This window comes from Trichechus manatus, unplaced genomic scaffold, assembly GCF_000243295.1.
Source record: "Trichechus manatus latirostris isolate Lorelei unplaced genomic scaffold, TriManLat1.0 scaffold00038, whole genome shotgun sequence".
Taxonomy (NCBI): Eukaryota; Metazoa; Chordata; class Mammalia; order Sirenia; family Trichechidae; genus Trichechus; species Trichechus manatus.
Genome location: NW_004443974.1, coordinates 17,050,132 through 17,061,802, shown reverse-complemented (window position 1 = coordinate 17,061,802; position 11,671 = coordinate 17,050,132). Strand labels below are relative to the sequence as shown.

At 38.3% G+C, this 11,671-nt stretch overlaps 1 protein-coding gene across 1 annotated transcript in view; it reads right to left on the bottom strand.

The window, feature by feature from the left end:
* Positions 1 to 295: 295 nt before the first annotated feature.
* Positions 296 to 11,671, bottom strand: part of GTF3C4 (general transcription factor IIIC subunit 4) — a 36,621-nt gene continuing 25,245 nt past the window's right edge. The window contains exons 3-5 of the mRNA XM_004375784.2: positions 9,940 to 10,070; positions 5,891 to 5,979; positions 296 to 4,271 (exon numbers count right to left, since the gene is read on the bottom strand). Coding sequence (XP_004375841.1) covers positions 4,207 to 4,271; positions 5,891 to 5,979; positions 9,940 to 10,070 — 285 coding nt within the window. The 3' untranslated portion in view covers positions 296 to 4,206. The remainder of the gene's footprint in view (positions 4,272 to 5,890; positions 5,980 to 9,939; positions 10,071 to 11,671) is intronic.

Below are 11,671 nucleotides of genomic sequence, written 5' to 3'. Positions count from 1 at the left end.
ACACCGCAGGACTTTACATAATGAGAAGCAACTCTATATTCTGTAAATTTGGCTTAATTTGGTTTAAGGGTAGTCAAATTTCACATGCCCTCGATTTAGGTTGAATCACAGATACATTAGCAGACAAGAAGCAGATCTTTACTTTACAAACTTCTTTTAGCTTCAAGAAAGATCACTTCCAAGTTTAATAACTATGAGAACCATGAGCCATAGTCCTAAAACTGCTTGAGGCTGCCAGCTGATGCTTTCATTAATAACCACAACAAAACCAATTCACTTCAGTTAGGTCCTTTACAGGCTGTTTTTTTTTTTAAAATTCTGACAATCTTGAGAGGAAAAGTTAGGTTCCTGAGACATTTCCCTGTTTCACTGAATTCCACCAACACACCAAAGAACAATGTAAGAGCATAAGGATACACCCACAATGACTTAAGGAAGTCATGCAGGGACTCAAAACAGTACATGGTGGGCTAGCTGGAAGACATTTAACAGGCTTTATTTGTCAGGCTTTTGCTGTTTGTGCCGCCCAATTTCTAAAAAGAAAAAAAGGCAGAACATACTCTCCCCTTAAAAAGAAAAAAAGGCAGAACATACTCTCCGCTTAAAAAGAAAAAAGTAGGCCCACTGCCTGAATATAACCCATTCAGTTTAGCTTTAACCGTAATTTCTGCTTGTCAAGAATAGTAATTGGTTTGGGGAGAGGGGGCCGGTGGTGGTAAGATGCTAAAATTGAGCCATTTCCTAGCCTGAAGTCTAACCAACCAGTTAGTGAGCACTCTGACAAGGAAATTTTATAAACAGTTTTGAAAAAAACCACCAGATACAACTTACCAAGTTGTTAAAAACTAACATTATTATGTTTAGAAAGAACTGTAACTGTTAAATCTTTCTAGGAAAGAAGACTCATTACATGATTTAGCTTCTAGCAATGTCATCATTCATCTGCTTTTCTTTCAAATGTGCAATGTTAGCTTGAACGTGTGCTAGAGCTGACAGAACTAAAGAATGCAAGTTAAGAGTGCCGCTTCCGGAAGAAAAAGCAAGAGAGAGAGGTCGGGGCAGAAGGAATGGACAAACCCTGTGGAAATCAATCAGGGGCATTAATTCCTGGTTCTGTTCCAGGAATTGCAGCTCTTCACCAGACTCTGAGGCGGTTCAACTGCTGCAATGGGAGCAGGTGCTCTGTAAAACCAGCGTCGTATTCCTCCTAATGAGCACCAGTAAGCATCGATTTTTTTTTTGTCCTATCTGATACTACTGTAATTACAACAGAATGCATTTTAATATTTAATCATTACCCTTTAACATGGTTTTAACCTAATTAACCTGTTGAACTTGCTAAAAGGTCCAACCCACACGCTACAACATTAACATTCTCAAAAACTTCTTAGAGGGAGAAGCAGAAAAATGTCACACTCAACAAGGAGCTTTACCAGTGGTTCTAATAACTTTTGACACTGAAAAATAATTGGTAGTTTTGGCACATATAATAGTAGGTAGAGAGCTTGAAGTCTGGGTGGTGGACACATGAGGATTTCAGAATGAATATCAAGCATAACAAGCTATCAATTTCTTATCTAGAATAATAGGAACAAATTAACCCCAGGCAAAGAAAGTGTGATATATATGTGGATATCAGACTCCCAAAATGCAACAGTGTTATAGTTTAAAAGGTCTAATTTTATAATCTTTCCTTCTGCACTTTAAGTGCAGTACAGCAATATCATTTCTATTTCTTCCACTCCTGAAATATTTATTACAGTTAAAGCTGAAATAAATATGAAATACACTAAACTAATCAGGCAAGTTTTATGAAGGTAGACAGGGTGTGATAACTTTAAACTAGATGCAATTTAGTCTAAAGATTCCTGGTGTCATTCCCACTTTTCTAATGTTTCACTGGCCAATCTGTCCCTTGGAAGAATCAGTACTCCATCATCAAGTCTGCTGACGCTTAGAGAAATTCAGAAGCACACTGTGTTTGTGACATTGCTACTAACTCAACATCTCCTCACAGGTCATTGAATGAACCTCCATGGATTGGAGGGCTAAGGGGAAGATAAGGAAGGCCAACCAACTGGGTATGTAGAAATTTGGGCTGAGGCAGGTGCTGACTGGATTTCAGAGTGTGAAGAAGGCCATTGGGCCAAAGACAGTCAATGTTCTAGAACAGCACTCTTATGTACAGTAGTAAGATAGTTGCCATGTTTATTCCTACATTGATACATAAAATAATTCAGGAGATCCTTTTTAGTTAACTCCTAATAGTTAAATGTTCACAAAAATGCACACCTGCTTTAAATAAAAACTCAATGTAAGTTTTAAATGGAGCAGCACAAAATTCTCACCTACTAACTGATTAGGAACAACAACAAAAAACCAAACTAAGCATGCCATGATTACTAAAACTGAAACAGTTCCTTGACATGATCTCAATTTTTACTGTCATACTTCTTGTAAAGTGAAACAGCTATAGGCACAAACTTCAACCATACGACCTTCGGTATTGTGTTATTCATGATTATAATGCTACTTAGCTCCCTTTCTTGAAAAGCAATTTAATACGCTGGACCCAAAAGTCTGGATAAATACTATTCTTGAAATTATCACAAAATGATAAGAAGACTTCAACAAATACACAATTAAACACAGGAATCTAAACAAGAATTTTGAATAGAAAACAAAACACATTTCAAAGCAGGTTGTTTGGAAGTGCCTCGATGCCTCTTAGGGGCTCTTGTTTATTAACGGCGGCAGGAAGAATACAAGTGCAGTGTGATAGAAATAGAGGCTTCTTACAGTGCTATCCAACTCTCAAGATGTTATTTCTAAAGTGAGGACAAAATTTCTTTCACCAAGGTTACAAGATAAAAGCAGGAAATTGTTAGAATAAGGCAAGAAAGATGAACAGCATGAAATATGATTTAAGAAATTCACATTTTGTATTTCCCATCCAACTTTGCAGAAGTATGTACCACTTCAAGATGTGTGCACCACTTCAAGATGTGTGCACTACAGTCCTGTTAATTAGCACCAATCTCTAGGACACTACTTAAAAAATCCAAGAACACTGTAATTCCAGAATGTCTATTTTAGGTTTTAAGAGCAATTACCTTCTGATGTCTCCTTTTAATTGCCCACAGAAAAATGCACGTATTACAAACATCAAGGAACTTTACAGAAGGAAGAAATCCCCAGGCTCTGTTCAACTGAGCTGCACATACTCTTAACAACAGAGCTCAAGGGTTTCCACTTCTGAGCTGCCCATCTCTCTCCAGAAGTCTCTAGGCAGGGTCTCTGTATACTCCTACACTAGACATTAAATGAAACCTGTCTGGATATGTCAACACTAAAAAATACTAAGAAGTTTTAATACAAGAGTGATTTTCTTTCTTTTTTTCAAAAGCCTATGTACAAACATCTCATCCAGATTAAATTTTAAGCAAGGATATGACATGGGTGAATTACAATACCTGACATAAATATGAAAGAGTTGGGTCAGGAAGTCTGATGACATGGGAACTAATTAAAAACAAGTCACAACTATTATAATAGTTAACTGATCATTTGACACGTTAAAACCAATTTTAGTCTTTGCTTCGACTTCTTAAAAACAGAAGAGATTTAGGAAAATATTTTCAATGTGCATGAAAAACAAGAATTGATGGGATAGAGATTTCTGGCTATTTACTGAGAACAAAATTTCTGACCCATATATTGTTTTAGTCACTTTTAGTATCTGTTGGTACACTGAATGCCACATACCAGGGAATTTAAGCTCTCTGGAGCAACAAGGCAGTTCCAGACCAAAACAAGACGTAAAACCTAACTCAGCCCAGCAAAGGCCTTATCCAAACTCTCTAGAAGAGATCATTCTATTCCTAGAAATGATAGGACGTTCTTTCTGTTCAGACTGCTTAAGTCAAGACACTTAAAAAATAAGTATTCATTGGGTAAGGAGTTGGGGGGCTATGTTCATCTCAAAATTACTTAAAATCTCTGTATTCAGTCATTCTGTGATATCCTTTAGTCCCTGGAGATAGAGAATGTACTTCAGAGATGAGTTCCCAGTGTCCTATTTACAAATATGAAGAGTGCCTTCCACTTGTGAAGGTCAGGCTTACGCCAGAGCATCCTTTCTCTTTAGACTGGAGGACGTTTTCTACAGCACAGTACATGCCCTTTCCATCTTCCCACCACTGACATTTAGAAGACAGGAGAGTCACAGAAAGGGCAGGGGCTCTGCAGTAACCTCTTAATCCAGTCAGGATCTGTAAAAGGAAGACAAGGGGTATCAAGGGTTAGCTTCAGAAAAGGCAGTACAATGAAATGGGACGAGTATTGGTCTGCAGTGTGAACAGACCAGTATTCTGATCCCAGCTCTGCAACTAATTAGCTATTGTCCCTGAACAAAGTGCTTCACTCCTCTGAGCTTCAGTTTCTACCATTCTAAAAGAAGAGGCTGGACAAAATCTGTGGTTCTCAAAGCTAAGTTTGTGATGAAATTTCCATCCCTCTATGATGGAATAGGAAAATAAACGTAATGTAATGAGTGTTTCAAAAAGCAAAATTTATTCCATTTAAAGAAAGGATTATGCTTTATTCTGAGATTATATCCTTCAAACATTGTTAGCGTTAAAATATTCTTGTATAAAATAATAGGAAGTTCTTTTTAAATGCCACTACTTGGAGAAATAAAAAGGTGGCAACACTGGGTCAATACCTCCCTGGTCTGTGAAATGCAGACATCTGAGAACCACTCTCTAAATCCAGTACCTCCTCATTCTTCCCAAAAGTTGCATGTGGCTCAGCTTAAAGTCAATTGGCAGGTTTTTTTTGTTTTTTAAGTTTCCATTTTTCCCAGATTTCCTGCCCAAATAGTATATCAATTCTCAAATGAAGTGAGTTTTAAAAAAATTCTCAACAATTTGCTTCAAAATAATCCAAGAGAAAGAAGTGGGTGGGGGAGTAGATGAAACAAAAAATGGCCATGAGTTGGTAAGTTCTGAAGTTGAGGAAACGGGGGCATAAAGGTTCATTATACTCTTCTCTCTACTTTTGTATGACTGCAATTTTCCACAATAAAAAGTTAAAACAGAACACCAGTTGCCAATACACCAACTTCTTAGAATCAGAAAGCTTCAGCCAGTTTAGAGCAAGAATATGCATGCAGTTTTATATAGAATATTTTTTGTTTTAGTTAATTGAGACCACAAATTTCCCCCAAAACGTGTACTTGATTGTACATGCTTGAGTCTAGTTAGCTCATTTGGTGAGAGTGTGATGTTAATGAGCCTAAGATCATAAATTTGACATTTGTATGGCTATTTAAATCTCTTCATTCCTTAATGACATGTGCACTCTTACTTCCAACTAGTTATATCTATTTTAATACTAACAAAAATGTGTGCTTTGTTACCAGGGCTATTAGGAAAGAGAATATAAATGAACTAGAAAAAAAATCTATCATGGCTACTGAACAATGACTCCAAGTGCATATCCTATTACTGGTTCAGCAATGTTGTCTTTGTATTCAATTTCATTTGTAGAGCTTTCATTCAAATATAATCCATATATGCCTTCTAAAACAAGCTCTGACATTTTTTTTGAATGAATAATATGTTTGCAGTGACAGAACAGCAAACTGCAGATGCACTTTAACTCACATACTAAACATGCAATATGGACTTTAACACGACTCCTTCCAATTACGAATTTTTAATTAGTGCTCTGGCTTCAAGATAATACTGTAAACAGCAAAACGAGCCTGCTCCCCGTCCCTGACTGCATAAACTAAGCAGTGCGAGCCTGACCCAAGTCATTATTCTGAGGCACTGGCACTGTGCCAGCATGCTCAATCTCATCCTCCCAAGCCTGGGAGAGCATTCACCTTCTGGAGCTGGATGTCGGGCAATGCTGTCATGGAGCAAACACCTTCTGTATATCAAACTCTGGCAGGACTGGTAGGTTAAAAAGCACCTGAAAGAAGACAGATTGTACTGTCAAGGGAGAGAGTTTGCTCTGGTTCTACCGAAACAGAGGAAGCAGCATGATGTTGGAAGGTAACTTCATCACAGTTAATTATTCCAAAATCACACATAAGCAAAATGAGACAGCAAAAATTACTCCCCAAGTTCATGGTAAAATGAATGGGGAAGTAAAGAGGAAGTGGCTGTGTCATAGTACTAGGGTAAGGGATACAAAACTACTAATTTAGTCACTGCAGCTTCTTTTTTGTCCGTATTTTCAGCACTGGGAAAGAATTTATTCCGTCCATAGTTGACTGTACTTTGAATACTTGATAGGTTAAAAAGAAATCGATCATGTATTATTTGAAAAGAAGAGAACATTATTCTTGTTAGTAATTTTAAGAAACTGACAATATAGTGGGACAAAAATGATGGGAGAAAAAGGTAGGACATTAATAAATGTTCATATACAGGAATACTCAGTTCCACCCAATGACCATTCACCGAGCACCTAGCAAGACCAGGCAAGTAGTTAGATGGGATCGATATAGACGGCAAAGGGTGCATTTGGATACATCAAGAAGGTTTTCCAAAAGATAAAGGGTTTGAGTTGAGCAAGTAAAGAGCAGAAACATATAAAGAAGAAGGAGGGCTGCGGGGAGGGATTCCAAGTAGGTCTACCTTAAATAAAGACTTGGGTATCCAGGGAGAAAGATTATATCTGAGTGGCAGCAAGCACCCATTTTCACATAAAGAAATTATACTGAACATTTGGGCACTAACTTTAATCAGCAAAAATAAAAATAATTTTTGTGAAAGAACGCATTTGAAAGGCATTAATGTGCAGTGGTTACAAATGTGAACTCTGGAGCCAGAACGTTGGGTTCTTAGCTGCCACTAACCTCCTGGGTGACTATGGGCACGTTTTTTAATCTCCTATGTCCCAGTTTCCTCAAAACAGAAAGAGTCACAGTGCCTACTATGCATGGTTACTGTGAGGATGCAGTAACTTAACACACATGTGTATTGCTTAGAATAGTGCCTGGCACATTGGTAGTGCTCAATAAATGTTAGTTGTTGTTATTATTATTACAAACCCAAAATCTAAATTTCCCCATTAAAAAAAGCCAAATTAGAAAATGTGTAGAAATGCAAAAAAATTGAGAAAAACCTAAATATCCATCAATAAGGGAGTAAATTATGGAACATCCATACAATGGAAAACCATAGTCATTAAGAATGGGGAAAATGTCCACAATATTTTGATAAGAGAATTAGCAAGCTGCTAAAGACAGTATAGTATGTGTGGCACAATCCTGTTTCTGTTGAAAGTAATAAAAATTCATTTAGTCCTCCTCTCCCCTCCTCCAAAAAAAAAATTGCTAAACGTCAATCATGTACCAGGCAATGTTCTAGAAAGAGCTGTGAACAAAACAACAAAATTCCCTGTCCACATGGAGCTTTCTAGAGGAGGGAGAAAAAAACAAAAAGTAAAAACAACAGTTATGTTAAATGGTGATAACTGCAAGGAGGAAAACAAAGCAAGGAAGAGAGATGGACGATATTGTGAGAGTAGGGGGAGGTCAGCAGAATGCTCTAATTTTAGGCCAGGGGCAGCCTCACTGATATAGTAACATTTGAGGAAGCAACATGGACATCTGCACGAAGAGCCTTCCAGGCAGAGCGAGTGGCCAGTGCAGTGGTCCCAAAGTGGGAGTGGTGCCTCATGTACCAAGGAACAATGAGGCCAGTATGCCTGGAGGGAAGTGAGTAAGAAGAAGAAAAGTAAGAAATAAGGTCAGAGAGGGAAAAAGGATTAGTAGGTCACTGAAAGAATTTTCACTTTTTCTCATCAGAAATGGATAGCCACTGGAGGGTTTTGAGTAGAGAGGTGACATGAGCTGACAAAGTGTTAACAGGATCATGATCATGATCACAGCTGTACTGAGAACAGACTGAAGGGGGCAAGAATGAATGAGAAGAACAGTTGGGAGACAACTACAACAATCTAGCAAGAGACAGTTGTGTCTTGGACCAGGGTTAGAGAGGCGAAAGTGGTGAGAAAAGGCTGGATTCAAATTAGAAATGCCTATTAAAAATCCAAATAGAAATACTGAGTAGACAATTAGATATCTAAATTTGGATTTAGGGTGTATGATTCAGGCTAAAGCAATATTTTTAAGTCACCAGTGTACATGTGATATGTGAGCACCAAGGGAGAAGTGTACAGGGAAGGAAAAAAAGGCCGAGGACTGACTTCAAGGAGATGAGGAAGAACCAGCAAAGATGACTGAGAATGAAAAATCAGAGGTAGGGAGAAAACCAGGAGAGTACTGTGTCCTGGAAGCTAGATGATGAAAATGCCTCAGGGAGGAAGGAATGATTTATTGTGTCAAATGTAGCTCATAGGTCGAGTAAAATGAGAACACACCAAGGTTACCTTGGACAGTGAGATTGAGGGAAGTAGGGGGGCTTTTACCTTTCATGCACTTTTATATTCCATTAACTTTAACATGTATTACTTTTTAATAATTTTTTAAAAATTAATGTTATTTCAATAGCAAAAAGATGGAAACAACCTAGATGCCCATCAACAGATGAATGGATAAACAAATTATGGTACATACACACAATGGAGTACTATGCAATGATAAAGAACAATGATGAATCTGCGAAGCATCTCACAACATGGATGATTCTCGAGGGCATTATGCTGAGGGAAGTAAGTCAATCACAAAAGGACAAATATTGTATGAGACCACTACTATAAAAACTCATGAAAAGGTTTACACACAAAAAAGAAACAATCTTTGATGGCTGCGAGGGAGGGGAGAGGTGGGGATGGAAAAACACTAAATAGACAATAGATAAGTGGTACCTTTGGTAAAGGGTAAGACAGTACACAATATTGGGGAAGCCAGCACAACTTGTTCAGGGTAAGCTCATGGAAGTTCCATCGACACATCCAAACTCTGAGGGACCAAATTACTGGGCTGAGGGCTGTGGGGACCATGGTCTGGGGGAACATCTAGCTCAACTGGCATAACATAGTTTATAAAGAAAATGTTCTACATTTTACTTTGGTGAGTAGTGTCTGGGGTCTTAAAAGCCTGTGAGCAGCCATCTAAGATACTCCACCGGCCTCACCCCTTCAGGAGCAAGGGAGAATGAAGAAAACTAAAGACACAAGGGAAAGATTAGTCCAAAGGACTAACGGACCACAACTACCACGGCCTCCATCAGACTGAGTCCAGGACAACTAGATGGTGCCTGGCTACCCCCACTGACTGCTCTGACAGGGATCACAGTAGAGGGTCCCGGACAGAGCTAGAGAAAAATGTAGAACAAAATTCTAATTCACAAAAAAAGACCAGATTTACTGGCCTGACACTTGGGAAACCCCGAGAGTATGGTCCCCACGTACCCTTTTAGCTCAGTAATGAAGTAACTCCTGAGGTTCACCTTTCACTGAAAGATTAGACAGCCCCATAAAACAAAACAAGACTAAAGGGGCAACCACCCCAGGGGCAAGGACTAGAAGGCAGGAGGGGACCGGAAAGCTGGTAATAGGGAACCCAAGGTCAAGAAGGAAGAGTACTGACATGTCGTGGGGTTGTTAACCATTGTCATATGTGTACTAACTGTTTAATGAGAAATAAACTAGTTCTGTAAACCTTCATCTAAAGTACAATTTAAAAAAAAATTAATGTTATTTCTAAGTAAATCAGTATTACCAAAATAAATAAGGAAACCCCTATCAAGCGGTAAAACTGTCTTTTAAAGGGCATCCTTCCTGCTTTAGCTACACTGATGATAATCAAAGTCCAGGCCAGTTTTTATAATAGCAGTTTTTCTCCAACATAGAGAAACGAGTAACATATATTTTAGATACATAAATCTTTACAGTGGTGGTTTGTGGGATACGAAACTGAAAAGTGAACACAAACAGAGCATGCTTAAAATGGTTTACCGGAGCCAAATGTGGCCATTGGAACAGACGGCTTGTTTTCGATCTGTGAATGGCAAGATCTCTTTACACAAACTACAATGCTCAGGGAAAGTCTGTTTGTTCATCTTCTTTGAGATATGTCCAATCAGCACCTAAAAAGACAAAGCAGTCAACAATGCTTAGTGGTGAATGCAGGATTTCCTGAAGAAAAAGCCTAACACAAAGGAAAAATGAAACAAATAAATATGCAGTGTTGTAGAAGAGATAAGAGATTTGTATTTCTACATAGGCTGATCTAAAAAGTTATAAAGCAAAACAGCTAGACTTTTCACTGTGTCAACTGGCTGAATACAATGAATTCACTCAGGGATCATGTAACAACAGTGTGAACCATACCACTAAAGGAACAACTATTGTGAAAATCAACATCTTATTACTTGCCTCATTTTAGTTGCTTCTGAAACAAGGACTTCAGAGTTCTGCTATAAGACAAAGTATTTAGCTATAATTTATGTTTTGATTTAAAAAAGGAAAAGCATAATCTCTATATGCAAAATATCATGTGAAACACTGTTATCTTTGTAGAACTGTTGTTGTTAACTGCCATTGAGTCAGCAGCCTCCGACTCATGGTAACCCCACGCACAATGGAACAAAACACTGCCTAGTCCTATGCCATTCCCATGATTGGTTGCTAATCAGACTGTTGTGATCCATGGGGTTTTCACTGGTTGATTTTTTGGAAGTAGATCACCAGGCCTTTTTCCTAGGCCGTCTTATTAGTCTGAAAGCTCTGCTGAAACCTGTACAGCATCATAGCAACCCGAAATCCCCCACTGACAGACTGGTGGTAGCTGCACATGAGGTGTATTGGTCAGGAATAGATCCTGGGTCTCCCATGTGGAAGATGAGAAGTCTACCTTGGAAACACTAATATCCCCTTGTACAACTGTACAAATGTCTTACTCCTTAAAGAAGGCTTACAAAATAAAAAGAAATTCAGGATTTTAAAAGTAATTTTAATTTCACATTAAATGGCCCAAAGACCCATAACTGACCTAGTCTAGTAGTCTGCAATCTAAGTTCCCCTGTTGCTCACTGCAGAGGGATGTCAGAACCCACTGCGGGAGTGGGGAGGTGGTGGTGAGAGAGGTCAACAAGGCCCTGCATTTTTGCTTTTATCTGCTTTATTAGGATTGTATTACTTTAAAAAAACATTGATCTACTTCATTATTTTGTTGAAAAACACTTCACTGGATATATCAACAGGCATGAGATAAACTAACCCTTAAGACCTATCTTCTCTTTTTTTTTTTAAATTGAGTTTCTGGTGAAGTTTACACAGCAAGTTAGGTTCCCACACAACAATTTCCACACAACTTATTCATTCACATTAGTTACATTTATCACAATTTGTCAACATTCTCTGTGTCTATACCCACCCATATGTGCTCATTCATTTTTACTTTTGTTGTACTGTGCTCCCTATGTCCACATTCGGTGCCACTTTCCCATCACCAAAAATTACAAGTCTCTAAGGTCTAAAGGGTACTTTCCCCTCCCCCTCTTCCTGGTAACCACTGGTCTCTCTGTATTTATCTGTTCTTGTTTTCTTACAAAAGAGAGAGTATACATTTGTCCTTATGTACTTATTTCACTTAGCATTATGCCCTCCAGGTCCAACCGTGTTATGTTTCACGGACTCTTCACTGTTCTTTATAGTTGTGTAGTGTTCCACTGTATGTATATATCAC